This window comes from Lipomyces arxii (assembly GCF_038497795.1).
Source record: "Lipomyces arxii strain Phaff 12-163 unplaced genomic scaffold V1512scaffold_1, whole genome shotgun sequence".
Classification (NCBI taxonomy): domain Eukaryota; kingdom Fungi; phylum Ascomycota; class Lipomycetes; order Lipomycetales; family Lipomycetaceae; genus Lipomyces; species Lipomyces arxii.
Window position 1 is genome coordinate 570,975 of NW_027117700.1, and position 16,278 is coordinate 587,252.

Below are 16,278 nucleotides of genomic sequence, written 5' to 3' on the forward strand. Positions count from 1 at the left end.
TTTTATTTGTCTCGATATAACTTGAATGTTAGCAGAGGGGTTTTGTGGCTGTCCGACATTGGCCCGACGTTCGTCCACATCTGCTTGACCCGATGTCTATCTAGAAGCCCTTGCCCAAGATTTGAAAGTACGTCCGCTTTTTCAAGGTCAACCTTGATTTTAACACAATTAGAGAGACGAGAAGAATGAAAGTAATTTTGATAAAATATTATTAGCTTTGTTAGTAAATTGAGGTAAAATTTATTGTTAATGAGGCTTTAAAATGGCGGTTGACATACAGTAAAGTGTAGGGTCCACTACTACCGGGAGGCGATTACTATAGTTAGTGAGGGTAAGTGTGAATGTGTGCTGGACCGGTACAGGACGTTATAACCCTCTCTCAAACTATTCTTACTCACATCTAATATTGTCGCCATCTGGGGGGAATATATATTACAGGTCTACAGGCTCAAAAGTTGTGTTCATACACAAATCGCACGCAATCAATTTTAATTGCGAACATATAGCTCGTTACTACATAGCTCTTCATTAATATTGCATCGGTGTGCTTCGGCACAGTTGAAAGCCGCGCTTGCATTTATATACAGAAATCAATATGAGCGACCATACTGATATTCCAACCATTGAAGTCAAGTATGATAAGACTGAACCAGAGAGCTCATCAAATATGAATGGGTTATCTGGACGATTGAATGATTTAAGTCTCAAAAAGAATCGATTGTTAGGAGTCGATGCTCATGTCTATGAGCAAGTCATACTACCGCCATCGACTGTAAGTATTAGAAATACGATCAAACGCGTGATCAAATATATGCCGGGCTGAAGTCTGATTATTATTAGGGTGCATCACCTAGTTCGTCGGTTCCAAGTTCTCCTATGACTTTACCTACGTCCGTGCCGGCTTCAATGATCAGCCGGTCGATCTCTGACGACAAAGATGGCGACGTAGATGTGGATCAAGATGGCGATGATGCAGATGATGCAGATGATGATGACGACGACGACGACGACGATATTGACGGTGTGAAGTCTAGAGCAGCTGGGAAGTCAGGTCGTCATGCGAAGTTTTTCCTAGATTCGCCAACACATGAATTGGCATCGAATCCGGTATCTCGGGAGAGTTCTGTCGGAGATGTTTCGCGAGAAACGACTGATTCGCGAGAAATGACTGAAACTGCTGACCAGATGGAACCACCAAGTGAGATTTCTACAAATAAGACGACCCAGTCGCTTGCGCCAGAAGACGATCCTTATTCTCGAAAGAACAGGGCTCCACAAACCAGAAGCGTGGTAGATATAGCGCCTAGATTTGTATTTAGAAAGAAACATCACCACCATCATCATCATCATGACGCTCCGGATTCTCCTCCTGCAAATATGTCTACATCAACGCAACATGATTATGCGCCGACTTCTGCGCCAAGTTCACAAACCGCTGTTCAGCAACCGGCGTTGTCGCAGACCAAACGCGGGGTTTACTCGCGACCAGCGGCTGCCGCTGCTTCTTCAGCAGTGTCGCTTGTTTCAGCCATTGGAAAGAATCATCATCATCATCATCATGACTCGGGTTCAGGTTTAGAGGGTGGCGGATCGAGTAAGCTTAAAAGTGCTCACGGCAGTATGATGGAACTTAAACGATTTTTCAAAACAAAGGGGCACAAATCGAAAAGTGTTAACACTGCTTCTTCTGCATCAATTGCCACTTTGGGTGTTACTCCAGCAGCTACAAACAACAGTAGTACATTTGGCTTTGGCTCGTCGGCATCTTCAACGAATCTGAAGTCTATGCCGTTTGGAGAAGATGGTCCTGGTTTGAACAAGAAGTATGGACGTTTCGGAAAAGTGTTAGGATCTGGAGCTGGTGGGTCGGTTCGGTTGATGAAGCGATCATCTGATGGCACGACTTTCGCAGTAAAGGAGTTCCGTGCCCGACATTCTTACGAAAGCGAACGTGAATATTCAAAGAAAGTTACCGCTGAGTTCTGCATTGGATCGACTTTACATCATCCGAACATCATTGAGACGCTAGACATTATGCATGAGAACGGTAAATTTTTTGAAGTCATGGAGTATTGCCCTTACGATCTGTTTGCTATTGTCATGTCGGGAAAGATGTCGCGACCTGAAATTTTCTGCGTTTTCAAGCAGATATTGTCAGGTGTCTCATACATACATGATATGGGATTAGCTCATCGGGACCTCAAGCTTGACAACTGTGTTGTGTCGGACACTGGAATTGTGAAAATTATCGATTTTGGCTCTGCTTCCGTATTCAGATATCCGTTTGAATCAGAAATTGTGAAAGCTCATGGAATTGTTGGCTCTGACCCCTATCTTGCGCCAGAAGTGTGTTCAGAATTGAAATACGATCCACAGCCGGCGGATGTGTGGTCTATTGCCATCATTTTCTGTTGCATGTTGTTGCGCCGTTTCCCCTGGAAGGCTCCAAGAAAGTCGGACAATTCATTTAGACTGTTCAGTTCTGAGCCATATGATCCTGATCATCCTGAAGTTCCTTCCAAGCCTGCAGGCACCAATCCGGATGGTACAACTCCCCAACCAGTGATTAGAGGACCATGGAGGTTGTTGCGATTGTTACCACATGAGACTCGACCTATTGTTGGCCGAATGCTTACATTAAATCCGGAGAAGCGTGCGACACTGAAGGAGATATTTGAAGACCCGTTTGTGCAGTCAATTAAGATGTGCACTGTGGATAATAATGGCAAGCTGATACGAGCACCCGATCACGAGCACACGTTGGTACCGGCCGAGAGTGCGCATCTTGTGAGCTACAAGAAGAAGGAAAAGGAGATATAAGGAGAGCACAGGAGTAGTTTTGTTATTTTTATCGTTCAGGAAAAATATAAACTTTGCCCAAATGTGTGTAGTAAACAATTTGCCTAATTCAACATTGAATTTTGGCGGTATACAGCAAACTAAGTGGTCGAGTGGTCGTCGAGTGTATTGTAGTGTTTGTATGTAATCTTATTTCTTGGGTGCCTCTGACTTCTGCCCGTTGATAGCGACAGCAACAGTTGCAAAAAACGACAGTTAAGGAGACTATTACGCATTAAGCACTGATAATAAGTCGATTGCCCGCAGTATACAAATACAGCCTTACAAATCAGGATCAAAAAATAAGAATAGATGTAACCCGAGCATGAAACGCAAAAAAGTATTCAAATTTAACTATGTAGCGTGATTAATCGGGGTTTATCAGTCTACTCTGTTCAGCGAGCAGCATAGACATTGAGTAGAACTACGCAAAAAAAAACACTTGCCAATTCTCTCTTACGAGAGAACCAGCAAGTAATTTTCCGTATGAACAGAGGGAAGGTATAAAGAAACAAAATCAAAATTTTGTTTGGGACCTGTTCAAAAAAGTGGTTACCCGGATCAAATAATTACCCGGCCTATATTTGATATACTTTGGAATGATTGGTCGGAATCGCGTGGGGATGGTCACCGTAAGGGACTTGAACCGACCCGGCTCTCCATCGGAAGGCACTTTACTGACAACTTCACGACTCGACTCTGTCAATAATTCACCCCCGCCATAGTATAAACGTTTCTTGTTTTCGCAACCAAACAACAATTGCGTGTTTGCTGCTAATTTAAAGGCGTACATAAATACACAATGGCTTCAATCTCAATTCGTCCAATAATGCGCTCTGCATTTACAGGTACGAACATGCAATGAAGTCGAACACATTGTGTCTTTGCTAACGTTACTTCGACAGCTGTCGGCAGAGCGTCATGCATGTCCGGAAACAAGCCTTTGCTAATTGTTGCTGCTAGACGGTCAGTATTCTTGTAGTCGAATGTGTCTTGTGGAGTAAAGTTACTGATACTTAGACCAGATCTATCTCTACACAGTCCGTCACTCCCGCAGAGGCAGAAGACATTCTCATTAAGCAGCGCTCAGTTCGACCGGTGTCTCCACATCTCACCATCTACAAGCCCCAGGTGACATGGGTCCTGTCTGGTTTCCACCGTATCACTGGCGTCGCCCTTGCTGCCGGCTTCTACGGTGTCGGACTGACCTATGCGTTCGGCCCCCTCTTGGGCTACGCCCCTTCTAGCGCTGCCATCGCGTCCGCTTTCGGCGCTCTGCCATTTGCTGCCAAGTTTGCTGTGAAGTTCTTGATCTCGGCTCCATTCACATTCCACGCTTACAATGGAGTCCGTCACTTGATCTGGGATACCGGTGCGCAGCTTTCAAAGAAGGCAGTTGTCAACTCGGGTATGGCCGTTCTCGTTCTCACCGCAATATCAAGTGTAGGTCTTGCTTTCATGTAAGAATTCCATTTGCAAGTTAATAGGTTATTGTAATTCTTGGTTTAAAGGAACTTTATTAAGTTTGAACAATTTATGTATAGTGGACCGCTTATTACACAGTTGCTATCATTACGAGACTGCTCAGAAGTTAACCATATTTTAATATCGAAGCCGTCACTAAACACCAGAACACCTTATAAACACTAAACACCCGACCTGCAGTAAAAGCACTATACACTGACTGGTATAAAAAATACAGGCGCACGCAGAACAATCAAGTCAAAGGTGTCTAAATCCTTCAATCCGAATCACAGTATGCAAGGCAAAGGCTAAACAGTCATCACAGAAATACAGACGTACAGACAGTCATTTTCTAGCGAAAGCAACAAACCCTGGTCTAGCCACTACAATACAGTCTTTCAGAAGTAAGTTGTGTCCATGATAGCTCAAGCATGACTCGTTGTCGCCATCGTCGAAACCGCTTTGTTGCTCTTCATTTGCTACAGCCGTACAGCGCTCATCATGTCCATCGCTCAGGAACGGCTCATCGCCACCCAGATCACTTGGTGGATCGCTCAGTACGCTTATTGAATCGTCAAGCATGTCGTGCGGTATGCCGAGCGATGGAGCACTCAATTTACCTTCCAAAGAATGCTCATCTTCTGTCGCAGCTGAATAAATTTCATACTCTGATCCACTAGAACCGGTGTCATCGTGACTACTCCATTCGTAAGCAATCCTAATAAGGTCAGTTGTGATTCACTATAACATACCAACCATACTGTCGACTTCTGAATGAAGGCGTTCTTGGTGCATGCAATCGATAGCCCCTTCTGATCCCTGGAGAACGGGATCTGGGTTGAAATAAAAGCTCATTCAAGCGTACTTTGAGCTCTGGAATAGTTCTGTCTGGAAGATGCTTTTGAATTCGCTTCCATGTGGCGTTAGGCACTAGCTTCTCGTTCAGTAAGAGTCTGTCCTCCCATTCCATAAAAGGCTTCTTTCTGTCACAATCATAAGTTACATGAAACCATCATAATTTAAATGAACTTACCGTCCCAAAGCTGTGTTTTTCCTTAAATCATCTTGCTTCTGGCTTTCTACTGCGGTATCAGTGTTCAAACAGTATAACAGCTCTACGTCGGTTGCTGTATAGACTCTACCGCTCTTTTTATCAGACACTACTTGTGCAATTGTCACATATGGCGTATTATTTTCATCGCGTAGCATAAAAATTGTCTTTACTACTTCTCGTGGAGTCTTCAATAACCTTGTTGTCTGTTAGTATAGTTCGACGCTCACAATAACTTTCTTACCATCTCTGCTTGGTTTCGCAGTCATCAAACATCCGCAAATAAGAAAGCTTCTTTTCTTCCTGTTTTCGTTGCTGCTTCCTAGCTTTACTTGCTCGGCGAGCAATAGCTTTTGTTGCACGGCGCATGGCAGCCGGAGATTCTATGGTGCGTTGAATAGCTTCGGTAACACTATCGCATTTTGCAATAACTGCCTTTGAAACAGCACAATTCACAGTAGAACGCTTTCCAAATGGCGTCACAGCAAGTTGTTCAACACTTCGTGCAATAGCCCGCGTGGTCATGTTTTGCACGCTACACGGTCGAGATAGATGCTCATTATTGCAATCTGTCCGTGTCCTTTTTTTCCTTTGATCGGAAAGGGACATCTCAGCCGACGAGTGCGTTTCAGCTGAGCAGTCTGAGTCGATGCCGTTCCTTTCACCACAGTTGCCGACTGAGTGTTGACCACTATAACCAGAACTCACTCCTCGACCGGCAATATTATCATCAGAATGCGATGTTGAAGCAGAACAGTCGTCAAATAAGTGGTCTAGAGAGACAAGTCCGTAATTCACGCCACTCGTCATCCCATTAGATTGGTCTATAACAGGATCGGTGCCCAAAGACGATTTGTTAAACAAATAGTCTAACGGTACCGGCCGTCTTTGTGCAGCGTTAGACGTACTATTGTTATCAGTAACGCAACTTGGGCTCGACAACGTTGCGATAGTGTCATGAGATGCGTGCTCTGAAGAAACTAAGTCATCTCCTATTGTGTTAGCATTCTTGTTGGTATTGTCGGCCGATAAGTTTAAACCAGACGTGGCTGAAGGATGTCGAACCGGACTGCATTTTGCAGCTGTATCAAACTTTCCCACAATTTTGTCTGTGAGCTCTTTGGATTTCAAGAAAGGCACGGAACCGGAACTAGTTACATCCCTTCGTATTTCTTTAGTACGTGGTTCAGGCCGTCGTCTAACAGGTCGTTTAATCCTTCGCCTAACGCGCCGTTCACCATTATCCTCTGGCCCAGCTGAGTTATCATACGGGTCATTGGCAGCAACATATGAAGCTGAAGACACTTCTGCCTCTGGCGGGGTCAGAGTTCGCACCTGAAAACCGACGTCGGCAGTATGAGCAGATTGGTTGTGGACACCACATTCTGCAAGATTCCCTTTTGTCGTATTGAGTTCATTTTCGTATTGTTCTATAACACCAAGGTTTCCTTGCAAACCCTGTGCATTATGAAACTTCTCTTGCACTTCTTGTTGTAATGTCTGTGCCGCGCTGCCCTTGATCTTGCTATGCGCATCTTCTGCATATTCTACACCTATATCGATTGAAGGCACCAAATTATCAGTCATGTCTTGAAGATAATTGGTTTGCGATGTAACAGGCCTGCAGTCGTTGATATTATGACACGTATTTTCTGCAGCCTCTGCGCTCACATCAATTGGCAGCGCAGCTTTGTCAGACAGCACTTGAAGAGACTTATTCTGCAGTGTGACTGATAAGTAGTCATCCATTTTGTAATGTAAGTTTGGTGCGGCATCTGTGGTCATGTCAGGTGTAGGTGCTGCCCTGTGAGGTGTCTTTTGAAAAAAGTCACTTTTGTTAATATGCTGGGTTGCCGCAAATCTGGCAAAATCTGTAACGGGCGCATTTTTGTCTGTCGCGCTGCCCGCAACATAAGGTACAGCTGGAGGTGGTAGTTGAATGTTAGCATTTATTGGCTGTAGTGGAGTCTTGGGGCGTAACCTCAGTACCGTTTCCAATTGATAAGATGAGCTAGAACTCGAGTCAATAAGTGTTCAATACACGAAAGGCCACTTACTCGTTTCGGAGGCTAAGATACATGAGCTTGCACTCATCTCCGGAATGGGTTCCTATCAAAGACGCAATATCGTTCCAATTCTGTAAATCATAAGATCAGCTAAATCACCAAACAGCTCAGCTAAACTCACGTACCAAATTGTAATTAACATCATTTGCGGTGATTCGCAAAAGAAACTTGATCTCATCGTTGGTCCAAAGGCATTTTGATGGATCGTTATCAGGTGCATGATTCACGAGTTCTTGTAATTGGGTTTGATGCCGCAAAGAGTACACTTTAAGATCCGATCTTAATCTTCGCGCCAAAGGTGAAAGCGGAGAGACTGTGCTCACTGAAGTACACGGCGACTCACTCAACGGCCCTGTAAGTGGAGTGGAGCACTGATCCTGTTGAACGCCTGAAGGCACGGGCATACGAAAAGAAGTCGCACTCCCAAAATAAAATTGCGACATCTTCCTCAAATCACACGCGTGCCGTTCAAGCTGTAAAGTTGCGAAACGCGTCAAGTAGATGTGGGAATGAGTGAGGGTCAGGATCGCGACGGCAGGTAAACAAATCCTGTTACACGCACGTGGAAAAGGGTTTGTATAACCTAAACCTAAATTTATTCTGTATTGGCAACTCCACTGCACAGAAATCATAGCTCAGACATTATAATCAGATATTGCGCAACTACCTGAAATATATTCAAAGATAAAGTAAAGAACTTTGGCGTTGTTAGTTATGACTGGATAGATTAGAGGGGTTGTAACTATTGTTTTCGATAAGAGCGAATATACCGATCAATATGTCTTCTATGAAGTATTCATACTCTCTCTGGTCTCCGTTTGACACAGTCAAAGATGTAGCTGAAAGCTTGGGAGTTGCCAATCTTTCAGACGAGGCTGCAAAGGTTCTAGCGATGGATATAGAGTATCGCATTAACGAAGTGCTTGAGCAGGCCACGACTTTCATGAGACATTCCAAACGTACCCGTTTGACAGCTGCTGATATCAGTAGTGCTCTTCGTGTTTTGAACGTCGAGGTACGATTGTTTCAGTTACAATTACAGCTGAAGTTATTAACAAACGCGAAGCCACTGTATGGATACGATTCATCTAGACCTCTGCGTTTCAGAGAAGCAATATTAGGTCCAGGACAGACATTATACTATATTGACGACGATGAAGTTGATTTTGAAAAAATTATCAACATGCCGCTTCCGAAAGTTCCACGGGAAGTCTCTTTTACAGCGCATTGGCTTGCCATTGAAGGCGTGCAGCCAGCAATTCCTCAAAATCCTCTGCCACCCGAGGGTCGTACTTCGTTGACTAACTCATCTGGAGCAGCGTCGACAGAAGTTGAAGTTAAACCTCTTGTTAAACATGCTTTGTCTAAAGAGTTACAGCTGTATTTTGAGCGTGTGACTTCTGTCTTGACTGAGGAGACCTCAGATGCAAGTATGATCAATGCTGTCTTAACCAGTCTTGGAAACGATCCAGGCTTGCATCAACTACTTCCATATTTTATTCAGTTTGTTGCAGAGAAAGTACGGTTAAACCTGAAAAACGCTACAATGCTTTATTTAATGCTTCAAGTTCTGCACCGTCTACTAACAAACCCTACAATATTTATAGAACCATATGTATGTTTGGATTTGAATTTATATTCTAGAGCATTTCTGACTTTGTGTTAGATCCATTCAGTTATGCCTCCTATCTTAACACTTCTAGTAGGAAAACGAATCGGAACTACTCAGGCGGCCAATGAGGAACATTACGAAGTTCGCGATTTTGCAGCTTCTCTTCTTCAAAAAGTCTGTACTCAATATGGCGACGCTTATCACACTTTAAAGCCGAGAGTAACTCGTACACTTTTAAAAGCATTTATGGATCCGGGAAAATCGGCTGGAACTCAGTATGGCGCTCTATGTGGGCTTAAATCCATTGGTCCCGAAGTCGTTCGTGTCTTAGTGTTGAGCAATCTCAAGGATTGGGCGTCGGTAATTAGCAGTGCAAGTTCAGCCTCTACGGAAGATAAGAATAGACTTAGAAAAGCAGTACTGGACGCTTTGCGGTCGTTGGTTGATTCTGAGTTGGCCACAATTGACGAGGTCTCGGAAGACCATAAGGAGAAATTCAAGCAATATGTTGGACCAATTGTGAGTGAGCTTGTCTTAGCTGCTGATGATTCTGACGCGATCATCAAAGCGGTCGTAAGCGATCCGTTTGATTGAGTTATTTTACTTTAATTGGAAATCACATAGTGTATAATAAAGATGTAGAGCTAGTTCTATGGTTGAGATGTTATGGTACTAAAACCTCAATATATTGCAATATATAGTAACGTAACAATGACGAGTGAGATCATTTTTGTCAGTCATGTCTGCCGATGATGTTACGGGAGAAAACTCAAAAAAATTGCTTTCGTTCAACGGATTGTTAGACAGATTTGCTCGTGAATCCGATGGTTTGATCGGTTCACCTACACCACCTCGACCAAGAACACCGTCAGTTGATAATGACATGGAGTCACAAATTACCGCTGATGCCACTACATCTTTCTCCTTCTCTTCTCCAGACACTACGCCAATGAAGAAGAAGCGAAAGCCAGCACGAAAGTATGCACCACCGTCAAAATACTCACATTTGTCGCCAATTTCAGACTCACTTGCTGCGGATTTGATCTGTATATTTGTGGGAATCAATCCCGGAGTCAAAACAGCGCAGGAAGGGCATGCGTTTGCAGGACCCAATAACCTATTTTGGCCATTATTGTTTGAATCTGGATGTGTAACTCGGAAATTGACTTTCAAGGAAGATCGCAGCTTACCGGCAAAATGGAGCTTGGGAATTACAAACCTCGTCTCGAGACCAACTGCTGAGCAAAGCGAGCTATCCAAACAAGAAATGATACAAAGTGCTGCAAGTTTGGAAAAAAGAATACGAGAATATCAGCCTGAGCTTGTTTGTATAGTTGGAAAGGGTATTTGGGATTCAGTAAGTCGTTATAAAACCGGTAGACCATTGGATAAAGCATTTACTTGGGGTTGGCAAGACGAGAACAGCTTTGACTTTGCAGTTTCAGCCATTAAGTCTGATCCGCATGTTGAAAACTCAAGTAGATGGTGCCCGAGGGTGTTTGTAGTACCTTCAACATCCGGCCGTGTAGCAGCATATTCGCGCTCTATGAAGGCTGATCTTTGGAAAATATTAGGACAGTCAATTCAGAGCATTAGAGAAAGAAAATCAAAAATTGAAATTTGAAACATGAATATGACTTGGTGCGTGAAATACTGTTCTTAGTAATCCCCATACGCCTTGTGAAGCTTGTGAAATGCATGTCAATTGTAAGGTGCTTTTTTACTGTACTCAAGTGTACAAATTAGGGTTTAAACTACAGAGTCCAATCTTAAGATTTGTGCGGCTCGGTATATCGTAGCAATTGAACAGACGTATACTCTTGATCTATTGACCCCAAATCAATTCAGGACATGCTTCCGCAAGCTCTGCCAGTCTGTCCACTGAACAAACTAGAGGCTCTGCTTTCAGATCTTGCTGGAGTTGCTGCAAATCGTGAGACTTAATTGAGCTTATTCTTCTGGAACCAGTTTTAACATAGCAACAGCCGATTCAAGAAGTGAATTTAATGACAGGCCAGCGTTGGTTGAAGAAATAATAGAAAAATTGTTGGATGAACCAGAAAACATAAAGTTTCAGTGCATGCGAATATTGGCCAATATATGTGCCGATAATGGTGAGTACAATGCACAATTAGATTCAGCATTGCAATCTGACATTGTATGAAGATGCCAACCGGAGTTTCCTACTCAACGACACATTTTTAATATCAATTAAAGCTATAATAGCAAGCTCTCTTCAGAAAACAGGTCTCATAGTTTTATTTAATCTTTGCAATGACTATGGTATGCTTGTTGCGTGTTTTGAAAGACAACCTACTGAGTATCAATCGCAGAACCGGCTCAGAAATTTCTGATAAAGCATCGGTTTTTTGATATTTTGCTAGATACTCTTAACACATCAACTGATGGGACAACGCACGAATATACAGCGAGAGTGCTAGAGTTGCTTATAACCAATGGTACAAATAGTGATCTGACTGAAAGAGTTATATTTAACTGTGTCTAGATACACTGACCGAAGATTTAATACCTGAAGACACTATACATATATTACTTAAATCATTTTCTTTCGCACAGCTCGCATCTTTTGCGGCACCTATCAGCGTTTTGATGGCTTACAGCGGAGTTCAAGAAAATCTACTTGAGGAACAGAGCGATTTATTTGCTCTCTGCCAGAACTTTGAGAAAATAACCAAAGTCGATTTAGAGGACAAGGAAGAAGCAGTAAAGGCATTCATGATTGTTTTTGCCAATGTCTCAAACTTAGAAGAATTTCCACAGAAAGTTACATTTGACAACATATTATTCAGTCTATGGCAGTCTTGGATCAAAGTTCCGGGTAGTGGTGACAACGAATGTAGCTTGCGTGCAGCTGGATTTATATTTATCGGGAATCTTGGAGTAGACGGTATGATTGCTAGCAGTTTGAAAATTTAATACCATTGACAGTTGTAAGGTCCTAGTTGCGAAAAACTTGTTGAACAGTTTTACATTCACAAGGATGTCATCGCTGCCATTGAAGTATCAAACTCCTCGCAGGAACTATATACTGCAGGGGGGTTATTGAAAAATTTGGCTATTGGTGGTACGTGAATTAAATAAAACAGATTAAGCTGCTATCTTACTTTTTTTTAACAGCCAAGAACAAATCTACTTTGTATGAATGCGGAGCATTTGAAGCGGCGCTAAAACTTGTCAAACGGCACTTTTCTTCCCCGGTGATGTTTACTGGTCTTGGAGTTGTACGCCTATTAATAACGGGATCTTGTAAGTAGTCAGGTTTTACTGACGCTGATACGGGCTAAAACTTTTTACTAGACTCCAATGCTACGAAATTTATGCAATGTGAAAACGAACTGCAACTAGTTTCAGCTTGCTTGAATGCTCAAAGCAAGAGCGATGAAAAGACTATTAAAATTGAAACCGCACGTCTGTTTTGCGCGATGATAAGGTCTCTTCATTTAGAAAGCACAACAAAAACTGCAATACAAGATTCGCTGGGAATGGAAAATTACACGATTATGGTCAAGTTACTACTTTCACTATTACTTGAGAAAGAAAACAAGAATATTCTCTCTGGAGAGGCAATTCTTGCGCTAGCACTACTTTTTCAAAGCTCTGACTCTAAATCAGTTTTACTGGCCTTAGTCATTAGCAATCAAGAAGCAGTCAATAGTTTTCTTGAGCTTTTGGACGACGACACGATAGACGGAAACGTTAGAGAAAACGCAGCAAATTTAGGAGCCGGTTTTGCACAGTACGCAAATACACAAGGAAAGCAAGGTGAGGGTTTGGAAATGATTTATGAAAAAGTTTTGGGCAAACGCTCAGTAAGTTAAAGTAAAAAGTGAATGTGTTTCGTTGATAGTCCGACGTACTGTAGGATTAACCCTGAATAACCCTAATATGAAATTTTAAGTCGAGGCTCATCGACGCATCAAAACAGGGCTTAAATTTGCTTCTCTACAGGCGTCTACCATCTCATCGCTCCGCGGATCAACTTCTACGGCTTCACTATCAATTTATACACGCAATGGCACCATCTAGAAAGCGTAAACAGACGCACGATGCAGAAGAAAAGCGCAAATATTACGTTCCCGCAAAGAGAGCATCAAAGAGACACAGTGCAGTAAAAGCAGCAGAGCCTGAGCCAGCAACAAATCGTGGCAGAAAGAAAGTTTCTATTGGAACAGAATCAACAGTCTCGTCCAAAGATTCTTTAATCTCAGTGTCGGACTCGTTCTCTACGAATATCACAGAGCCAGATTTGCAACAAAGGGATGTAAACAAGCTGGAACCTTTAGAAGAAAGGGCGGATGAAGGCTTTGCAGACACTCAGATTGATGAACCAACAAAAGAAGGAGAGACAGAAGCTGCTGCTATAGCCGAGAAGCCGATAATAAATGGGATCAACGGGCATGCTGAAGAGGAAAAAGATTCATTTCCCGCGCCATACAAACTAAAAAAGGTCACTGGCAAGGAAATTAATCTAGTGCCTTCTTTAAAAACAATTCCGATTAATGTGTACGTTTTTGGTACTGGAAGTATGGCTGAGCTCGGATTGGGACCGGATGCAAAGAACAAAGAAGTTAAGCGACCGCGTTTGAATCCATTCTTACCAATTGATGAAGTGTCAATTGTTGATTTTTCTGTTGGAGGCGCACATGTACTTGCCATTGACAAAAATGGGAAACTATGGTCTTGGGGTTGCAATGATCATGGCGCTTTGGGCCGCAATACCACTCAAGGTGAAGCTGGAATGCTGAGAGACATTGACGCCGAAGAGGACGACGATGATGGCGACTTAAATCCGCTTGAGAGTACACCCGCTCTCGTTGAACATTTACCACCTGATCTTATTTTTGTGCAGGTTGCTGCTTCGGACAGCTTGTCAGTAGCACTCACAAGCGAAGGTAGATTATGGGCTTGGGGAACTTTCAGAGTAAGAACTAGAAGTTTCAATCTTGGTTTTGGTAGCACTAACTTTTTACAGTGCAACGAAGGAGTTTTAGGATTTAGCGAGCATGTTGAGTTTCAACACACGCCGGTGCAGATGCCGATTCCTTATCCCGTGAGCCAGATTGTCGCGGGGAAAGATCACGCCTTGGCATTGACCACGAACGGAAGGGTTTATTCTTGGGGTAACGGACAGCAGTTTCAATTGGGGCGACGTGTGGTGGAACGAGCGCGTATGCAATCGCTTACTCCGCGTGAGTTTGGGATCAAGAACATCAAGCTCATTGGATCAGGAGAGTTTCACGCATTTGCAATTGATACTTCCGGTCAGGTTATGGCGTGGGGTCTTAACCAGTTTGGTCAGTGTGGCATTCCAAGCGAGGGAGCTGGCGAGGACGGTGCTGTTGTTACATCGCCTACGTACGTGGATGCATTGAATGACAAAGATATAGTGAGCATTACTGGTGGAGAGCATCATTCTATTGCATTATCGTCTAAAGGGGATCTTTACGTTTTTGGGCGCATTGACTCGTTTGAAATCGGTATCGACAAAGACGATTTGCCGGAAACCGTAGTGAAAGATGCGGCAGGTCACCCTCGTTTTCTCCCAGACCCTACCAAGCTTGAAGTTGGCGAAGACGATATTACTTTCAAGTACATGACATGTGGCAGTCACCACAGTATTGCATTGGCAAGCGATGGAACAGCATGGTCTTGGGGATTTGGCGAGACCTACCAAGTAGGCCAAGGTCCTGCAGGCGAGGATGTCGAAATTCCGACTAAGATTGAAAACACCGCAACAAAGGGTGTCAACATGGTGCTTGCTGGTGCAGGCGGTCAGTTTTCGGTTATTGCCGGCGTACCACCAAAAGCGTTTGAATAAATCTATTACGAAAGCAATAACATTTGGTTAGTTTTGATAGGAAAAGTTATGATTTAATGAAGAATGAAGACAAAATTTGTTGTATATGTACGCTATAGTCAGTCCTAGATTGTTTGATGAATAGAATGGTGATCATAGATAAAGGAATTAAAGAAACCGATAGATGGAAAAATTAAACTGCTTTGATTTTACTATTGTACAACCGCCTCGGCTTAATATACGCTACATGAAATAACCGCGCGGATATGACTTGAATCTCAACTAGGCCTTATCGGCAAATATCGACATTACTGCGAATACTGTATAGAACAGAACCAATGGGTAAGCTACCAGTGGCCTCATATCTGATAATTGCAAGACGGCAACGAACATGGCAGACGACGAATACGTGCACCAAAAAATTGCTAGCATAGAAACAAAATATCCGAATATGTTACTAGTCTGTTAATTACTCCACTGACGATCGCGTACGAAATACATACTCCATGCTCATGACCACACCAAGCGCCGACGCGACAACTAATGGCAACAGACAGTATCCTAAAACACTAGCCGTTCGAATGAAATCGATCCCACTGGTACTGGCCATCAAATTCATGATGAGATGAAGAGATACTGAACCTAGCAATGCAACACCGTAGATGTATCCAAAATGAATTTTGCCCGACAGCAATAAGAAAGTACCGAAAAGCAAAAAGAACAGAACTGGGCCTGCCAAGTCGGAGTCGTCCATAATATTTGTGTCGACTGGAGCCAAAGGATTTAAGACTGTGAGCGTCTATATAATAGAATTAATATTGCACATACATTGTGGTAGCAACCAACCTTTGTTTTAATGTGACCAAAATTGATTCCAAGTTCTAATCATAAGTTAACACGAGTAGCTATTGCTCCTTATCAATCCCACCTTCTAGCAATGGCAATTCATCAGAATAACCACTTGTACCAAATGCTGATAATAATCCTGTACTCAATCGCTCACCACTAGCTGCCGCAGATAACCCATCACCACCTGCTCCTCCAGCGCCAGGCACACCCGGGACTCCAAAAGTTGAAAATTGTTGATTGCGCGAGTTTATGCCAGGGCCTCTGGAGTAGCGACCAGCTGACGACGCAGATTGTGGTGCATCATAGTTTGAAGAGTAGAACTGGAGATTTGCGGATCCTCCGCCGTATTGGTTTGGCTGTTGATTTGGTAACGACATTGATACCACAACCTCTGTTGGCCCGTATGACTAGTCTTTTGATCTGGAAAGTAAATTGATAGCTTGACACGAATTTGTGGAAACGACGCTGTTCTTAGTAATGACGACCGTTACTAGTGATCTCTGCTGTTTAGAGCGATATTTGGCATGTAGTTTTTGATCAAATAACCATTTGTGTCACCCACAAAAGTGCGCGGCTCGAT

At 43.1% G+C, this 16,278-nt stretch overlaps 8 protein-coding genes across 8 annotated transcripts; 6 read left to right on the forward strand and 2 right to left on the reverse strand.

Moving 5' to 3' along the window:
- The first annotated feature begins 231 nt into the window (after nt 1–231).
- Nucleotides 232–3,027, forward strand: V1512DRAFT_8975 (kinase-like domain-containing protein). Its single transcript, XM_066918557.1, has 3 exons — nt 232–233; nt 286–772; nt 841–3,027. Exons 2-3 carry the CDS (start codon nt 596–598, stop codon nt 2,818–2,820), a joined length of 2,157 nt encoding a protein of 718 aa, XP_066774175.1. The 5' UTR covers nt 232–233; nt 286–595; the 3' UTR covers nt 2,821–3,027.
- Nucleotides 3,028–3,342: 315 nt separating this feature from the next.
- V1512DRAFT_9002 (uncharacterized protein) lies at nt 3,343–4,518 on the forward strand. The gene is made up of 3 exons (XM_066918558.1): nt 3,343–3,686; nt 3,744–3,804; nt 3,864–4,518. Exons 1-3 carry the CDS (start codon nt 3,641–3,643, stop codon nt 4,300–4,302), a joined length of 546 nt encoding a protein of 181 aa, XP_066774176.1. The 5' UTR covers nt 3,343–3,640; the 3' UTR covers nt 4,303–4,518.
- V1512DRAFT_256300 (uncharacterized protein) lies at nt 4,338–7,948 on the reverse strand. Its single transcript, XM_066914985.1, has 6 exons — nt 7,545–7,948; nt 7,411–7,490; nt 5,598–7,364; nt 5,336–5,551; nt 5,064–5,285; nt 4,338–5,020 (listed from the first exon to the last, which is right to left on the reverse strand). The coding sequence occupies exons 1-6, from the start codon at nt 7,860–7,862 to the stop codon at nt 4,648–4,650; spliced, it is 2,976 nt and encodes a 991-aa protein (XP_066774177.1). The 5' UTR covers nt 7,863–7,948; the 3' UTR covers nt 4,338–4,647.
- Nucleotides 7,949–8,043: 95 nt separating this feature from the next.
- On the forward strand, nt 8,044–9,723 carry V1512DRAFT_256302 (uncharacterized protein). Its single transcript, XM_066914986.1, has 3 exons — nt 8,044–8,434; nt 8,486–9,034; nt 9,086–9,723. The coding sequence occupies exons 1-3, from the start codon at nt 8,198–8,200 to the stop codon at nt 9,623–9,625; spliced, it is 1,326 nt and encodes a 441-aa protein (XP_066774178.1). The 5' UTR covers nt 8,044–8,197; the 3' UTR covers nt 9,626–9,723.
- A 46-nt stretch (nt 9,724–9,769) lies between these two features.
- V1512DRAFT_256304 (uracil-DNA glycosylase-like protein) lies at nt 9,770–10,661 on the forward strand (the record flags this gene model as incomplete). Its single annotated transcript, XM_066914987.1, has 1 exon — nt 9,770–10,661. A coding segment is annotated over one exon (886 nt), but the record flags the coding sequence as incomplete, so codon positions are not given.
- Nucleotides 10,662–10,840: 179 nt separating this feature from the next.
- V1512DRAFT_256308 (armadillo-type protein) lies at nt 10,841–12,896 on the forward strand. Its single transcript, XM_066914988.1, has 8 exons — nt 10,841–10,964; nt 11,017–11,145; nt 11,198–11,314; nt 11,365–11,490; nt 11,538–11,939; nt 11,988–12,116; nt 12,170–12,298; nt 12,350–12,896. Exons 1-8 carry the CDS (start codon nt 10,883–10,885, stop codon nt 12,868–12,870), a joined length of 1,635 nt encoding a protein of 544 aa, XP_066774180.1. The 5' UTR covers nt 10,841–10,882; the 3' UTR covers nt 12,871–12,896.
- A 98-nt stretch (nt 12,897–12,994) lies between these two features.
- V1512DRAFT_256309 (regulator of chromosome condensation 1/beta-lactamase-inhibitor protein II) lies at nt 12,995–15,048 on the forward strand. Its single transcript, XM_066914989.1, has 2 exons — nt 12,995–13,973; nt 14,025–15,048. Exons 1-2 carry the CDS (start codon nt 13,065–13,067, stop codon nt 14,868–14,870), a joined length of 1,755 nt encoding a protein of 584 aa, XP_066774181.1. The 5' UTR covers nt 12,995–13,064; the 3' UTR covers nt 14,871–15,048.
- V1512DRAFT_218504 (uncharacterized protein) lies at nt 14,904–16,189 on the reverse strand. Its single transcript, XM_066913630.1, has 4 exons — nt 15,778–16,189; nt 15,696–15,730; nt 15,353–15,648; nt 14,904–15,306 (listed from the first exon to the last, which is right to left on the reverse strand). The coding sequence occupies exons 1-4, from the start codon at nt 16,073–16,075 to the stop codon at nt 15,132–15,134; spliced, it is 804 nt and encodes a 267-aa protein (XP_066774182.1). The 5' UTR covers nt 16,076–16,189; the 3' UTR covers nt 14,904–15,131.
- Between the last annotated feature and the right edge of the window lie 89 nt (nt 16,190–16,278).

Coding starts and splice junctions, on each gene's coding strand:
- V1512DRAFT_256302 (XM_066914986.1), top strand. CDS start 8,198: ATGTCTTCTATGAAGTATTCATACTCTCTCTGGTCTCCGTTTGACACA. Junction 8,435..8,485: donor TTCGTGTTTTGAACGTCGAG/GTACGATTGTTT, acceptor ACAAACGCGAAG/CCACTGTATGGATACGATTC. Junction 9,035..9,085: donor CAATATTTATAGAACCATAT/GTATGTTTGGAT, acceptor ACTTTGTGTTAG/ATCCATTCAGTTATGCCTCC.
- V1512DRAFT_8975 (XM_066918557.1), top strand. CDS start 596: ATGAGCGACCATACTGATATTCCAACCATTGAAGTCAAGTATGATAAG. Junction 773..840: donor TCATACTACCGCCATCGACT/GTAAGTATTAGA, acceptor GATTATTATTAG/GGTGCATCACCTAGTTCGTC.
- V1512DRAFT_256309 (XM_066914989.1), top strand. CDS start 13,065: ATGGCACCATCTAGAAAGCGTAAACAGACGCACGATGCAGAAGAAAAG. Junction 13,974..14,024: donor GGGCTTGGGGAACTTTCAGA/GTAAGAACTAGA, acceptor AACTTTTTACAG/TGCAACGAAGGAGTTTTAGG.
- V1512DRAFT_9002 (XM_066918558.1), top strand. CDS start 3,641: ATGGCTTCAATCTCAATTCGTCCAATAATGCGCTCTGCATTTACAG. Junction 3,687..3,743: donor AATGCGCTCTGCATTTACAG/GTACGAACATGC, acceptor TTACTTCGACAG/CTGTCGGCAGAGCGTCATGC. Junction 3,805..3,863: donor CTAATTGTTGCTGCTAGACG/GTCAGTATTCTT, acceptor TACTTAGACCAG/ATCTATCTCTACACAGTCCG.
- V1512DRAFT_256308 (XM_066914988.1), top strand. CDS start 10,883: ATGCTTCCGCAAGCTCTGCCAGTCTGTCCACTGAACAAACTAGAGGCT. Junction 11,491..11,537: donor AGAGTTGCTTATAACCAATG/GTACAAATAGTG, acceptor AACTGTGTCTAG/ATACACTGACCGAAGATTTA. Junction 12,117..12,169: donor GAAAAATTTGGCTATTGGTG/GTACGTGAATTA, acceptor TTTTTTTAACAG/CCAAGAACAAATCTACTTTG.
- V1512DRAFT_256300 (XM_066914985.1), bottom strand. CDS start 7,862: ATGTCGCAATTTTATTTTGGGAGTGCGACTTCTTTTCGTATGCCCGTG. Junction 7,365..7,410: donor TATCTTAGCCTCCGAAACGA/GTAAGTGGCCTT, acceptor CTCGAGTTCTAG/CTCATCTTATCAATTGGAAA. Junction 5,021..5,063: donor CCTTCATTCAGAAGTCGACA/GTATGGTTGGTA, acceptor TGACCTTATTAG/GATTGCTTACGAATGGAGTA.
- V1512DRAFT_218504 (XM_066913630.1), bottom strand. CDS start 16,075: ATGTCGTTACCAAATCAACAGCCAAACCAATACGGCGGAGGATCCGCA. Junction 15,731..15,777: donor TGAATTGCCATTGCTAGAAG/GTGGGATTGATA, acceptor ACTTATGATTAG/AACTTGGAATCAATTTTGGT. Junction 15,649..15,695: donor TTGGTCACATTAAAACAAAG/GTTGGTTGCTAC, acceptor TCTATTATATAG/ACGCTCACAGTCTTAAATCC.